Source organism: Athene cunicularia (genome assembly GCF_003259725.1).
Source record: "Athene cunicularia isolate RWA chromosome Z unlocalized genomic scaffold, athCun1 chrZ_part3, whole genome shotgun sequence".
Taxonomy (NCBI): domain Eukaryota; kingdom Metazoa; phylum Chordata; class Aves; order Strigiformes; family Strigidae; genus Athene; species Athene cunicularia.
In genome coordinates this window covers 15,889,789-15,906,054 of record NW_020799144.1, presented here as the reverse complement: position 1 = coordinate 15,906,054, position 16,266 = coordinate 15,889,789, and the positions used below count along the sequence as shown (strand labels likewise).

Here is a 16,266-nt window from a genome sequence, read left to right as displayed (position 1 = left end):
ACAATCAGTATAAAAATGAATTAATGACAAAAGAAACTATATTTTACACATTATAGGTGCGTTTGTATAAAATATGAATACAATGGGATGTGGATTTCATCATGTTATATAAAAGGAGCTGTGTATAACCTGAATTTGACTTTATCATAACATTAGTATTCCCCTACATCTTGTTGAGGGCTTTTTTTTATGCTACATATTGATATATCAGAAGGTGTTGCAGGCTGCTGACTTTTCTACAGAATTAATCTTAACTTTGATCCCTTTTATCATACTGTGCAGGAGTTCTGAAGAAAGCTAGTGGGGAGCTTTTAATAGGAGAAACTAGAGCAAATGAAACCAGTGTGCTTCCTGAACAGCTACTTCAGGTAGAAGAGGTGAGTATGAAAAGAGTCTTACACTTTGTAGGGGATTTTCTTTTGTCTGTGGCTCTAGTGTAGTCTGTCACCATGTTCATTATAAACACCTATTGCCTTAGTTTCGTTATTTAACTACTGCAATTAATTTTAGGTGCAAAGTCTTGGTTAAGATGGAATAAAGTCTTCACAGCATTCATGAAGAAGTGTTGTTAAATCTATTCTGCTATTAAATAACATCAGAAGCATAAGATACCTCATAACCAACAGTACAAAAAAGGCTAAAGTGTGATAGCTTACTTCATTATTAAATATATTCTCAAATACAACAGAATCTTAAAAAAATCTATCAAGTTCTTAGCATTTTATCATAATGATGCTTCCTATAGGGATAAGTACTCACATGATGTCGGGTTTCTTTGATGCCAACTTCTGTGTAGTAAGCACTATGCCTTGTCGAAAGCATGTACAAAATGAAGTTTTAGTCTGGCTTCCATTTAATACTAAACAAATTTTTATTGTTGAGTTTATGGGACCTAAATGCTCTAACAAGTCTGATATTTTGTGGTAGTGGAATTTAATTTCCTAATGGCTCATTTTTAATGCTGAAACGACTTTTCAAAATGTGCTTTGAATCAGTTTGTGAGACTCATGTTCCTGTACCTTGCAGATTACAAAGAACAGTATTTTGAGAAGGTTGAGCTTTACTTGACCCAAGATCAAAAAACATAAAAAAAGAGGGAGTGCAAAAACGGGTGCCTGGGTGGTGGTGGTGGTGGTGTCTCTGTGCGCACTGGAGCTGAGTGTTGGGAGTTGGGGAAAGGGAAAGGAAGGAGGAGGCAGCTTCTAAACTGGAGTAAGCTGGAAGGGCTTCACTTCATAGGCCTTCAGTGTCTCCTCATTTAGTGCTGTAGCTGCAACTTGTTAGGAATGCTTCTGTTTTTTCTCCTACTATGCCCTCATGGTGGGGATCTTTTCTATACATCTTACGTCATTAAAATATTTCTCTTACAGTGGGGCAATTCTCAGTTGGCCACTCATGGTAAGGTTTAAGTCTGCTGCGTGTCATATGAGCAAAGCAAAGCAAGATTAGTGGAAAAGGAATGATGTCCTACTGTGTCTTCTTCTCACAACTGTTACGCTTCAGAAAACTTCAGAAGTCTCTGTTTATAGAAGGCAGGGAACCTACTATGTAAACTGTAGTAAAAGCCAGCATTAGCTAAAAACTGGAAATCTCTATTTAAACATTTTTAATCTTTGCTAAATCCAGCTATAGAGAAGTGAAATCCAGAGTCTCTTTGTTAAAACCGGTTTCTCTGACTGTTTTCCATTAATATTCATGGTTAGTAGCTTCCAGTTGTGACCTTGCAGTGAAAATTATTACAGGATATCCATTGCTGGATGACTTGTTAGACTATTGAAAATGATTATAAGTGTATTTGATTTAGTTAAATAGATTCCATAAAGTTTATAAATAATGTAAAGATGAAGCGCGGCTTTTTAAAAAGCAGCCTTGTTTAAACAGGGTTTTTTATAAATCTATTTCTTAAAATTTGATAACAAATTTAATAGTTGTTCATTTCATTTTTGTTGAGGGTGTATACTGCTTTTAATATGATTTCAAGGTTAGCAGACTGCATTTTAAGTTATTAAAATGAATTTCCAAAGATGATGGTGTCCTTGTATTTAATTATGGATGTTTGTATAAGTTTCAGACAAGAATAACAGTAATGAATTTGGATTGATTTAGTATAAATATGTATTTCAGCCTATTTTTCTGAATTTTGGCTGGAGAAATGCATTTAAAGACCTGTCTGCTTCTGTGGCTCACTGTATAACAATAGCAATCGAGGATTTTTCAACTAAAATTCTTCAACATGAGCAGAAAGAAGAGTTTTCAGCTGCAGGCTATGCACTGAGTCTTGTAAACAACCAGCAAATGAGGGAGTCCTGCGGAGCAGTCCAACAGGAGGAGCAACCAAAACGAATTGCTAAGGCAGGTATCAAAAGATCTGAAGTTTGAGGGGAGACAGAATGCCAAGGCTGTTTGCCATCTACACTTTGAAGTACTTACAGTACCATTAATATTCTATTTCTTATATAAATGGAATTAAGAATAAAGATGAGAGGCATTACATTATGAGGCTGAACAGAGCTTTATACAATAGCCCATAGTCTCTACTTGAAAGAATTAACTTCTAAACTTTGCTGGCATTATTTTTTTCATCCAAAAAGTTCTGAAACGCTCTGATTAGTATCTGCTCTGTTACCAAGTGTTTCGATGGGAAAATGCTGAAAGCTTTGAAGCGTGGCTATAAAGGGATTTCCTGTATTCCTATCCTTAGACATGCCATTTAAGTAATCAGCATAATCAATAATATGGCCAAATTGGGGTTCTTTGATTTGGCTGAAAGGTCATTTATGATGATTAATTAAATTGCTTTTCTAAGGGAATATGTGTTTGAAAGCTTTTTTTTATTTAGTAAGCTTTGCAACTGTTCTAGCAAATTTAGAATGCTGGTAATGAATGTTTGCTTAAAATAACACATAGGCTTTTGGGAGATAATTTTAGTGAGATTAGTGTAAGAATTTACTAAGAGATGGCAAGTTTGTTTTCAAATTCAGTATTAGGAAATGTGTTTGTATATTTTTCAAAATATGTTAGTTTGGAAGATTATCTTTATTTACAAGGAATTAACCTTATGCTTTGAATGTACATCTAATGAAATCATAAACAAAATGAAGGAATTACTAGCATAAGACAGTTTTAATATTTTTTCCACAATATATATTATGCAGCTTTAAAGCAAGAAGGAATGAAATAATAATTCACTTACTGTAGATAAATGTTTCTCCCCTGTATAACAGAATGAAATGTTTGTAAAGCTGATTTAATATATTTATGTTTTATGCCAATTTCATTATTCAGGAATCTGACCCCAGTGTGTATAAATTAAACAGTGCTGTCAGAATACAAATAACTTGATGCCACGTTTATTTCTCTCAGTTTTGTTCTGACATCATGGAAGAACTTGACACATTGCTTCCATTGGCTCTGGCATGCAGAGATGATTCTCTTCAGGAAATTAGAGCAAACTTTGTAGAGGCCTGCAGCAAAGTGGCAACAGCTGTCCTGGCAAGACTAGAGGAGAAAAGCAAAGACGTTCCCTCCAAGGCTCCCCTGCAAGACTTCTATGCTGTCCTTTCCACAGCGATATATGTCTTTCAGCATTTTACAATGTATAGCAATTTAATGAGAGAAACGAGCAAAAAGTGAGTCCCTTCTACTTATAACGGTTTAATTTAGGCATAAATAATACAGGACTTCATTCCATTTTGGTGATACAGCATGGTGGTAGTTTTCCAAATTGCATCATATTTTTTTAGCACATGCACTGTGCGTACTATTTATGGAAAAACCTGAATCAAAGCTATTGATAACCCAAAGCAGCCATTACAAAACAAATTATTTATGTTTAAGATCTGCATTTGATTCGCAAATCAATATTTTTTATTTATTAAGCTTGAGTAAATAGGATTGTCCAGTGAACTGAATGTACTCTGCTCTCATATAAGTAGAGGGCTAAGGCCTTAATTTCCTTTTCTGACCTTTGCAATAGCTGAATTTTAATAAAATTTGATTTAGCACACAGCATTCTTAGGGGACAGTATAAATATATATTCCTGCACTTTTCCCTTACACTGTCGGTATTCAGAAATGTGAACAAATACATCCAATGTAGTTTTAGAATTTATTTTTCACTGCATGCAGAATAAAAATTAGAGAAGATACGGAGTAGTGAAGTCTAAGAGTGTTTGACCTGGGGGGCAATATAGCTACATTTGCTGTGCTTTAGGAGATATTGACTAAAGACACTAGGAGTCTCTTTATTGGTCCGTGTGTTTCTGAGCATGTGTAATTTAAAAGCAGAAACTCCTTTTGGGAGGGACACCTGAACTCGTGCAATTTTCAGGGAATTCCTGATTTCTACGGGATTGTATGCTCTGTTGAGCTACTTTTCCTCTGATGTTTTGCTCCCTCCTGCATGAAGTGAATGGGAAGTCTGAGACAAAATACAGCTCAATAATTCTACTTATGTGTATTATGAAAGAGTGTTAGTACATACCTACCAAAAATAATCTCTGGACTCTGTGTTTATGGATTTTTTTGTCACACTCAGTGCTGATGCAATTACGCTTCAACCCAGAATCTCCTAACTGAATGACAAATGTACTTTTGTCTCAGAAAATAGGGTGAAGTAATATATTTCTCAGTGACTTGGTTAAATGAGAATTTATAGATGAGCAGATATATTCAAAGAACTTGTGAAACAAAAACCAGATATTTTTCAAAAGTGAATGCTAGGTTCAGACTCCAGGACCGAGAGGAAATGAATGATTGATACCTAATAATCAAAACCATTTGCAGTACTGGGGATTGTTACCTCCTACTGCACAGCCCTTCAATCTTTGCCTCTTTGATCCTTCTCTCTGAACAGACCCCTGTTCCTAGTGCCTGTCCAACAATATCAGGAATTCATCAACGTTCTCCAGTTTCAAGTTACGAACTACTGCGTCAGAGTTTGTGCTACAAGCATTTTACAGGACGCTGAGAGCCACCACTGGGATGACTACAAAGCTTTTTATGAGGTGTGAGGTTAAGTTTACTGTGCCTCCCTTTTACAAAATGTGTTTTACTGGTTGCCAGCTCTCTGACTAATTAGAAGCATAAGATCAATATTATTTTTACATAAAGATTATTGGAATTTACTATTTTGAAATATCTACGGTTGCAGGCAAATGTCTCTGTACAAATGATGTAGGATAACATAGTTGTTTAAGGATGAGACAAGTCATTACCAAGGAGTGTTTGTGTCATTTGCTTAATAAAATATTCTGTGTCAAGTTCAAGACATTTATGCAGAACTCAGTAAAGAAGACACTGTCGTTTTAACTCTTCTTGTTATAGAAAGTGTGACGTATGAAAATGAAAGACAGCTATTTTTATCCTGGAAATTTTAAATCTGATTCTTTGATTTTTGTTTTCAGTGGGTTCCCCTTTTAACCTTTTGTGAGTGAAGGATGTAACAAAGAAAGATGGTCATTATAGTTACCTTCAGCATTCAACAATACATTTCTGAAATAACCAGATCCATTTCACCTGCATTTTGAATACACGTGCCTGCTCTTAAATTATAATCCTAATGGTTCTGTGAAAAAACGCTAAAGATCAAGTGAATTACTAGAGTTTATTGGGTTTTTTTTCTTTGTCGCAGTTAAATGTAGACATAGACTGACATACTGTTTGAAGTTATTTTCACTTAATTTCAGGATGAAGTCAAAGTATTACATGTTTTCTATCAATAATAACAGATCTCCTGGAGACAAAGTCCTGCCCTTCTATCATTTGCTGTGTGAGATAATTAGGCTGGTTTTGTTAAGCATTTTCCAGAATTCTTACATGAGAGAAAACTCTGTGTGATACATGTATTCTGTAGTTGTAATATCAAAAGCTGCTGAGTCAGTGACAAAAATCTGTGACTGAACAGGTGTTGCAGAAATTAATATGAGGAATCTATCAAAATGCCCCTGCTTCAAAGACAAGTAAATAAGCATTTTAATTTTGTTTGAATCTGAGCCCAGATGTTCTGAGTTGATAAGAAGATAAGAAATTTAGTGGCTTTTGGCAACTGATAAATCATGATGTGATCTTCACTGTCTGTAGTCCATATGGTGTCATGTCCTGTTTATTAGTGACCCAATAACTACTCACCGTGGAGGAAACCTAATTGTCAGACATGAGTGTCTCAAGAAGAAAGGGTGTGATTGGCTAAACCATTTTATCATCTGATCAGAACTGATATGTGTAGGGAGGGATGAAGAGAGCTGGTATCACAGCTCTGTACACTTGCAGGACTTGAGGTGGGAAGTCTGCGATTTTACGTCATCACTCTGCTCTTTTTACTGGGCCGTGGGCCATGGTGCAAGCAGGGACCATGATCTGCTCCGAGTGCCTGCAGGAGGCATGATGCTGAGCAGCTCCTGCTTCCATGGAGCTCTTGTAGGGATCCCAAATGGAAGAGGTTGGCTTCAGACCTTGTTACAGAGGCAACATCCTGCTGGAACTCCTGGCAGTGAGAGGTGGCTCCTGAGGTCTGAGCTCAGCAGGAACCGTGAGGCTCTGCCTCTGAAGTCACACAGATCCAGCTGAGCTCAGCAAACAAGAGTAGCTTGGAGCCAGGCACCAGAAGATCTTGCCTGTCATCAAGAGCAGGCTCTGGTATGAGCTCCTCCTCTCGCAGAGGGCACACACTCCTGGGCTTGTGCGAGTCAGTGGCACACAGCTCTGGCTGTTTTCAGTGAGCTCATCTTGTTTCTTTAAGGGGAAGAAGCACTTGGCTCTCTGCTTCTGCTTGTCTCTTGAACCTAGTGTAGGTCAGGACCCTCACTGCCCCTTCCCCATTGTCCCCCAGTTTTGAGTACTACATGTAGCTGTAAAAGATTCAGTCCTCATCTGTAAATCCTGGGTGCAGTTTCAAGAAGGAAAAGAATACATTCCCTTGTGCTCCCATGAAATAAGCAGAACGTTCTTTCTTTCCTCATTCTTGTATCACATGCTTAATTACAAACTAAATGGCAGTCCTACACTTCAGGGCTGGCATGAAGTTACTCTCTTCTTTTTCCCCAATAATATAGGACATTCAACTGGTATTAGGAAGAATACAGGATAGCCTTCCTTTCCATTTGACATTAATGACATATTCACTAATAACACTGCTCAACTTGATGTGTAAATCATCCAGGAAGAAGATAAAACTGCTGAAAGACAAAAAGGAAAAGGAGGAAGGGGCAGGGGAGAGTGTCTGTCTTTGATTACACTGAGCTGCAGTTTCCGTATCAATTTATGTGTTTGTTTGTACAATGGTAACATCTGAGGAGAACAAGATTGGTAGCAAATGGTTATTACATTCTATAAAAGAATTTTTTACATTGTCAGAATAAGGATAGTGTATTTTTAAATATTTTTGGACTTTCATAACCCATTTCAGTACCGCTCACCCATCCTCCCTGACAGGCACCGAATCCAATAGCGGCGACTGGAGTTAAAAGCGAAAAGAAGAACCGTGACTGGGGGGTAAACACAGAGAATGATAATCGCTGTGAGATCACGGGAAGTTTTGAATGTCTTGTAGGAAAGCTTAGCAGAGATTCTGTGAGATGCAGGTAGCACGTTTGTGTTAAGGCGAGATCTGAGCTGAGCTCCAAGCGCACGGCTCCTGCTGGGCACCGAGCGTGAGGTGCCCGGGAGTGCAGCGCTGGGGGCTGAGGCTCTCGCCGGCGGAGATCCTGCTCCGAACACCCACCGTGCCGTGGGGCCGGCGCTCCACAGTACGGTTTTGAATGGCGCTTTTAGTGTAGCAGACATCTGCTGTAGCTTTGGGAACTTATGTTTTCTAATAGTCAAAGAATAAAGAATTGTCTGTTCAAAGATAATATTGAGTGGCTTATGTAATAAAGCGCAGCTGCTTCTTTCCTGATATATAAGCTAAATAAAAGCTCACATCTGTTTGTCTTATATGAAGCCTGCAAAAATAGCAGATGTTTACCCGTAGAATTGTCTAGAAATGGCAACAAATAGAAAAACAGGTTAGAAAAGGGAACAAATCTCATTTAAATCTTCAGTGAAACTGTTGCTTCTGCAGTGGAGGCATCATGTCAGCAACGGGGTATTATTCAATTTACTGATTTAAATTAAATAAAGCAGAGAAAATGAAGAGATTTGTTTTTATAGGTCCATAGTTAAAAAGTAAAACTCACCAACATTCACTTACTTAAAGTAAATATATTAGAAAGTCAATCTAGAATTATATTTCTGGTGGTTAAGTCTTTACGGTTTTTGAAATTTTTTTTCATTTTATTTTTGTAAATTAAAGACATGACCAAAATAAACTTGCTTCCATTAGGCATTCAAACTAATGAGTTTTTAGGTGGTGTGTTTATTCTGTAAAAGTTGAAATGTTTTTGGAACAAAAGGGAAACGTTAGTGAAATGTCTGTCAGGTAGGGTTGGGGGTTTGTTTCTGGATAGGTTCTACTGGAATGTACCTCAAGAGTAGTCATGGTAATAGATCTAAGAATCTCAGAACTTACAAACTTACAGAAATGTATTGACATTTGAGTTATGAAAAGCTGTGAAGTTATGAGTTATGAAGTAATCTTGTACTTTCTTATGATGATGTTTCAGTATAGCATGCAATAATATTGCAATTTTATTTCATATAAGAAAAATAGGAAATTATTTTAACATGTCCGTTATTTTATTATATCCGATTTGGTCAGTGTAAGACAATCCTATTTTTCCTGTGTGGAAACACTTGTTGAGTACTTGATTGTTCAAAACACCAGAGTGATTATTTTTGTTTTGCCTGTGGAAACATGCTTAAAACAGTAACAAAATGTCCAAAGTTGTATGAATGAAGAAAATTAGTCATATAATTTTCTTTTGAAACTTATCTGTGTTACATTTTTCTCATCCGAATTAGTGAAACTTGGAAAATCGGACATTTTAATGATTTTTTTTTTTCTAAATTATATTTTAGACATGCCTACGCCAATCATAAATTTAATGACAAGAGAAATGGTCACAAGTTTGGCACTTCTGTTCTTTGTCATAATTTACCCCTTTTTAATATTAAATATACTTCAAATATTTTGACAGAGAAACACCACATAATGACAACTTCCAATAGTCTACTCATGTGGTGTGTTTAAAAAGAAGCCAGATTATTTTGGTTTATTATTCTTATTAGATAATGCCCGTCAAACTCTTACAGTGTTTTAAAATATCAACAAATTCTTAAAATATTGGTCAACACTATTGGAATGTGAGAAGTGGTGATTCAAGTCTTTGTTCTGATACAGCTTCATCACGGTGCTATGTTCAGGGTAGGTATTAGCTGGAAAATTTGAATGTGAGTTCAACTGTGTACTTTTTAGAGGTATTATAGATTAACCACTATGATTTTGACTCATCTGTATTTATCTGTGTCTCATTGGGGCAGTTCTGTATAGGCAACGAAATATTAATATCAATGCTGATTCCTTCCCGGAATATATTTATTATCAATGAGTTACCATTCTAAGAGGAAAAAAGAAATCATAGCAAAAAAAATCTGGACATCTCTTATTATCAATTTAATTGTTCAATTGTTTCTTTTTTTCTGCTCTTACTGCACATCCATTAAGTATGACCAAAGTTTCATGATCATGGTTATATGTGGCAATTTTGAGTCTGGGGAAATGCATGTGCTTAAGTAATTGAAATAATTTTTTTCTTCTGATGACAAAAGAAACTGTTACATTAAATTAGTCTGGGTATTCTGTTGAGCACAGAATACTGTGTATGTTTTTAAACTGGAATTGGAACGCTGTGGGTTCTGAGAATAGGTTAATTAGGGGTATAAAAGGTCAAATGCTGTGGTTTGATTTTGTGACAGAACTCTAGTTTTGTAACTGAAACTGAACATGTGTTTCCTTGCTAATAAAGATGTTTCACATCTTGTCAAGGACCATTTTTTGGTCATCATATGCCTGAAACTCTTCAGCTATTTCCCTTCAGATTGAATTAATTAGACTTAGAGGAACTAAATTGACGTTTTGGAAGGTGTGTTTTTATTATTTAATGTCTGGTGGTTTTGCTAGGGGGAAAGATGCTCATTCTCTGTCCAGATGTGGCATTACTTCTGCCGTGCCCTTCATCATGATCTGTGGACTATTCTGCCGGCCAAGACAGCCCAGGAGATTCTTACAGATGTACTAGAGCAGTCTTTGGCTATGCTGTGCTCCAGATATTGTCAGGCCTGCCCCAGTTACAAGAGAACACCACAAATCAGGTAATGGTTGGATATTTAATGCACACTTTTAATGAATAAAATAAGTAGATCTTAGTTTTCTGTTACGCGCTACTTTGACCTCAAATTTAAATGTTAATAAACACAGCAGAGGGGATAGGCACGATTTATGTATATTGATGTTCATTTTACTGAGTGTATTTTGTATATTTAAGTATAATTAGTAGTCATGTACTAAACCGAGCAGAATCAAAGACCTCTTTTAAACTCTTGCTGACATTGTACCATAAACTGCCTCACGGGGTTGAAAGCCTCGTGACGAACAGTGGGGGCATTGAGGAGTCAGGGCACAACCAAAAATGTGGGCAGAACTGGCAGCATCAGGATTAGAAACCAAGACATCGATTTATGAAGAAAACTCCACGTGTGGCAATGAATTTGGATTTTCATAGGGCGTTTCAAGTGAAGGAGCTATGAGGTCACATCAAAGGAGGTTGAAGAGAACTGGGGGTGAGTCTCTTTAACCAAGTAGTAAGTGATAGGACAAGAGGGAATGGCCTCAAGCTGCCCAGGGCAGGGTCAGGCTGGCTCTGAGGAAGGATTTCTGTGCAGAAGGGGCTGTTGGGAGTTGGAATGGGCTGCCCAGGGCAGGGGGGAGTCCCCGGGATCCCTGGGGGGGTTGAAGAGTCGGGCTGAGCCAGCGCTGAGGGATCTGGGGGAGTTGGTAACAGTCAGGGGGAGGGTCATGGTGGGGCTGGAGGAGCTTCAAGGCTTTTCCAACCTCGATGGTTCTGTGATTCTGTGAAAAGGTTTGCCAGAACGAAGCCATTGGTGCAAAAGGAGAGATGAGGAAGAGGCTATTCCTTCTCCTGTCATTTTAGGAAATAAGCTGGAAGTTCTTGTTGGGATTCTTACGTTTTGTTAAAGAAGGTCTCTTTAAGAAGTACTAAAGCAGGTTGTCTCCAGGTGGCAGCTCCTACCTCTGTCCTTTCTCTTTCTATCCGATGTCTTGTTTTACTGAAGAAATTGGTGTATTTCTCATTCTGTCCATTAGCTATATGTCTTTCATATATCAGTGTGCTCCTCTTTTTAGATTTTGAAAGTGATATAGTTCATGGTGGCCATGCGAGTTAAAAACCTAAGAGCTTCTCCTTTGTAGTAGATGAGTCACTCAGCGGAGATATGTTCTGTGTGAGCTGAGAGTTACCTGCTGTCATCATAATTTTTATTATGAAAAGGAGCAATGTTGTGGAAGCTTAAGTAACTTGTACAAGTTCACATTCTTGCAATAGGTGGGAAAACACTGAAGTTTTATTCTATGTGTCAGAATACCTGTTCATATGCTCTGTCCCTGCACTAATTTACCTGATTAAGCCCTTCTATATCTTTAGGTACAGAGAGGTTTCCTGGAAACCTTCCTGGAAGTTTCCCGGGAAAAAAAAACCACCTGAAATATGAAGAATATGTATTGATACAGTATTTCTTAAATTTAGTCAATTCTATACAAATTTTCTTCAAATACTGAATAAGAAAGAATTTCTTACATTGTCATTTTGTAGAGAAGCTATTTTATTTAATAAGGTGATTCTTAAGTTTGTCACTAACTGAATTGAATTATCTAGTTATGGGCAAATGGGAAAAACATTTTTTAAATTAATATAATTCAATATATGTTTATCACAGAGGTTTTACTTAGGTTTTCTTATAATACTCTACGTTTGGAGGTGGAGTGTCTTTTCTCCCAGTGATTCTTGCGATGTTACCGATACGATCTGTAATACAGACAAACGTCTGTTCGTGTGTGTTTGACTAGGTTTTCCAAAAATAAGAAGAGCCTTAAAAATGCAGATGATCGCGTATGCATCCATTGGCTTTTAGGTACTTAGGTACTTCATTCAGTCCGACTTCATGCCCGCCATATATTTTGTGTTATCCATCTGTTTCCTGTCTGTTATATGTCAGCACAGTCTTGTGGGATTGTGTCGTCGTTTAGTTCTTGGTATTGTTTATGCCAGTGACCCATGATGCTCTGCCGGCCGACAGCAACAGGCAACGGGTGACTGACTCAGAAGTGTTCCACATCATAGTATGTTGCCTGGCAGTTGAAAGTTTTGCAAACTGAAGGTTTAGTTTGCTTGTCATGACATCTCTGCTGCAGCAGGATTTGAAATTACAGTGTGCATTCTAATTATACTTTATCATAAAAAGCTGTGACCCCCTTGTCGAAGGCCACCACATCCATCAGGCAGGATTTGCCCTGAGTGAAGCCACGTTGGCTGCCACCAATCTCCTCCTTATTGTCCTTGTGCCCCAGCAGAGTTTCAGGAGGGTCTTCTCTGTGATCTTGCCAGGCACAGAGGTGAGACTGACTGGCCTGTAGTTCCCTGGGTCTTCATTTTCTTTTTTAAAAATGAAAGAAAAGAACTAAATTTCTTTTTATTTAGTTGTAGTTTACAAGGTAAGTTGTTCCTGTCTAGTGGCATTCTCCTTTGGCACAGGAAATTTCCATATTTGTTAGGTCTTGACTAGTTTCAGTAGTAACTTTTCTGTGGAAGCACTGAATTTTTACAGTGTAGTGGATTCAGAATTCCTGCACCGCTGACAGAAGATGAAATTTGAAGTCCATGCTATGATTTAGGTGTTTTATGCTGTCAGAGGAAAGGTCTCTTTAGCTGAAATTTACCACTATCTTGATGTCCTAAGTAATGTTATTTTCACTTTTTTTTTTTTTTTTTTTTTCCCCCCCTCCCTACAGAATTGATATTGCATCTATTTTGATGTCCACTGAAGATATGCTCTGGTCAATTTGCCGCTCTGTACAAGAGTTTCTGAATCCACATGAAGACAGAGATCTCAAGATCTATAAAATACACAGCCACTGCAATAGTCTGCTCTCTGTGCTGGCTGTTTTAACTTCACCACTGAAGAATTTGTATGAGTGAGTATGAAAGAAACATTCGGTTTGAGATGAAATTGGTTCTTGAGCTTACATGGTTAGATCTACAAGCTGAATAATTGTGTTGAAATAAAAATGCAGTGCATAGCACTGACACATTTTGATAACCTTTGACCATTTCTCGATTTGTTCTTGAACTTATCTTTATGCTCTTACCTAAAGCCCAATTATGTCTGTCGGGATTTTATTAGCTGTGGATCAAACTGCTATACTGCACATTTTTTGCTTGGTGATAACATAGATTATAGTGAATGAATGTCTGGTTTGATTTCCTCTGTAACACAAACCCTGAAATTTCATTGATAATTACTGTCCCAAATTTGCTATTTACTGTTCAGTTAGGACATATTTTGTTAGAAATATGTTCGTATCGGTCTAAAAACATTTACTACTATGGTACCAAGGCCTTTGGTAAGATTTTCAAGGACTTAGTCACACATACAGTTGGAAAAAACTTTTCTTTTTACTAATTCAGATTTATCTACGTTCAGCTTCCGGGTAAATTAGAATGTTCTGCCGTCATCCTATGATAATTCTATAAATACTGGAACTTAAAGATAATTTACTGAAATCATCATCTAGTTACATGGTCAGTATGTTTGAAAACTATTAAATATAGTTTAAAAGATAGAGAGTATATAGTGCCCATCTGTATAAAATGATGTCTTCACAAGTCACAGCTGTGAACAGAAGGACACGTTACTTGCACAGAAGTTGGGTCTGAGCCTTTCACTGCTTTTTCATTGTCATGGTTGAAGCCCAGCTGCTCCCTCACTGCTCCTGGTGGGATGTGGGAGAGAATCAGAAGAGTAAAAGTGAGAAAACTCGTGGGTTGAGCTGAAGACAGTTTAATAGGTGAAGGCAAAGCCACACACACAAGCAAAGCAAAGCAGGGAATTCGCTCCCCACTTCCACGGGCAGGCAGGCGCTCGCCCACCCCCAGGCCAGCCGGGCCCCGTCACCGTAACGGTGACTTGGGCAGACAAAGCATCACTCCGAACATCCCCCCTTCCTCATTCTTCCTCCCCAGCTCTGTCTGCTGGGCGTGAGGCCGTACGGTGTGGGACATCCCTGGGGGCAGCTCTCCCGGCCGTGTCCCCCCCCGACTCCTTGTGCACCCCCGGCCATGGCGGGTGGGGCGAGGGGCGGGAAAGGCTCAGCAGAACCGAACACCCCTGAGTCGTCAACACTTTTCAGCACAAATCCGAAACACAGCCCCACACCAGCTACTGTGAAGAAAATTAACTGTACCCCAGCCAAAACCAGCACATTCATGCTTAAAAATTCTGCTGTAAGTCTGTTGTAAGAAAGAGTACATAATGAGATCACAAATTCAGAAAACAACAGTGAAACCCAAAACTTCAGAAAGTCAAATCCTATCCAACTGACTTTTATTTTATTATTCTAAATGAGAAAATTCTAGGTAATGCTAGCAGTACAAAGAGGAGGGTGGAGACCTCCTGCATTTAAACTTCTTTAATGAGATATATTTTGTCGTGTGTGGGCTCATCTTAATATTTGTGGGCTCTGAGGAACATGCAAAAGTGGATTGTAACTGGATGTTTGATCTTATACAACGCAGGGTCACGAAAAAATAGCAATTAAGAAGGTGACTCATGAACAGATAATGTAGTCCTGCCGTGCCAATATTAAAGTGGACGTTCTGGTAGCTGCAACTGCTTCTACTGTCAATTCTGACATTTCACCTTTCCTTTATGAATGCCCTTAGAATGATGGACTAAAATAAATATATATCGTAGTCTGTTCCTTTTAGCTATTCCTCCACTAATCCATGTTGTTCACAGATTTATCTGTGCCTGGAATGATTAAAAAAGTGAGCTAACTGAACTCGCTGACTTTCAGAACAAAGTGCCAATGGAGGGAGCGAGGCAGCGTCTTTTGTATTTTATGTGTAATGCTGCAGATTAACAACTTGGTCATCTAGGTTTCATATTTAGGCGTACAAATTTCAGCGTCCTAATTTGCTTTTTCTAGAGATCCAAAATTCGACATGCACAGGATGTAGCGGCTCGTTTAATTTACTACAAAGTACTCTGCAAATCATAACCAAAATCTGACGGCTTTGCCTAAGAATGCAAAAAAATGTCACATTTTGTTATATAGTTACAAAAATTATATTAACACTAGAAAACATTGTTAGGGGGATGATGCATGTTTTTGTGTACGTAAAAAAAAAAGGATATTTTTTTAATGAATTGCATGTTCAGAGCTTTTGTTTTCAAAACCTGTGAGATTCCACTATCAAAACAGTTACTTTAGATTGCATGTTTCATTACAGCAAATATTTGTCAGGTAGCCTAACCCAGTGTCTAGAATACAAAGAAAAAACAGATTTACCAAGTTAGCTTCTTGAACAACTCTATCCAGTCAGAAACACTTTCATATACTGAATTTTATGTTGAATTCCTAGGTCCATTATTCGCTGACTTGTGAATAGTTCATCACGTTAACAATCTATCAATAACATATTTAGAAGTTATGCATGATTTTAAAGGAATACTAATCCTTCATCAGTTCTCTTTACAATTACAGCTGTATAATCAAAATTTCCATCTGTTATCTTGGCTTTATATCTTTCAAAACTTTGGTAAAATTAACTGGAAGTGAAATAAAGATTTTTCTTTTAAATCTATCGCGCTTTCTTTTGGTACTAGAAGATTTCCCTGAAGGGGCTAGGTTTAAATTAATCTTTAGACTGCTCAGGAAATTTTTGTGTAATCATAAAAGCAGTGGTGACAGAACATTGTTTTCCAGGCGTTGTCTAATAATAGGACTGGCTCGTTTCCAACTTACTAGAGATGCTGTATTAACTATTGCTTCCAGGGAATTAAAATTATTCGAGATTCTTTATTATGTTGTTGAAAGGCAACAGAATAGTAGGGGTGCTGAAAAATTTATAATATCCTTAACTTGAAATAAAGTGATTCTGGCATATGCTTTCTCCTTCCTAATTTTGTGATCAAATGTTGTGCATTCTGCTGTCACTTGAAGTTTCTTTTCTGTACGACAAAGCTACTTAGGTCCTAAATTCACCTATGAATCTTGGGTCATCAGTTCTTTATACTCGTTTTTCTGTGCTTCAC

At 37.7% G+C, this 16,266-nt stretch overlaps 1 protein-coding gene across 5 annotated transcripts in view; it reads left to right on the top strand.

The window, feature by feature from the left end:
- KIAA0825 (KIAA0825 ortholog) overlaps window positions 1–16,266 on the top strand; it is a 255,047-nt gene that overhangs the window by 76,066 nt on the left and 162,715 nt on the right. For all 5 annotated transcript variants that reach the window (XM_026866725.1, XM_026866724.1, XM_026866727.1 and 2 more), the window contains exons 7-12: window positions 283–377; window positions 2,125–2,352; window positions 3,364–3,629; window positions 4,856–5,006; window positions 10,058–10,248; window positions 12,962–13,144. In XM_026866725.1, the coding sequence (XP_026722526.1) occupies window positions 283–377; window positions 2,125–2,352; window positions 3,364–3,629; window positions 4,856–5,006; window positions 10,058–10,248; window positions 12,962–13,144 (1,114 nt within the window). The remainder of the gene's footprint in view (window positions 1–282; window positions 378–2,124; window positions 2,353–3,363; window positions 3,630–4,855; window positions 5,007–10,057; window positions 10,249–12,961; window positions 13,145–16,266) is intronic.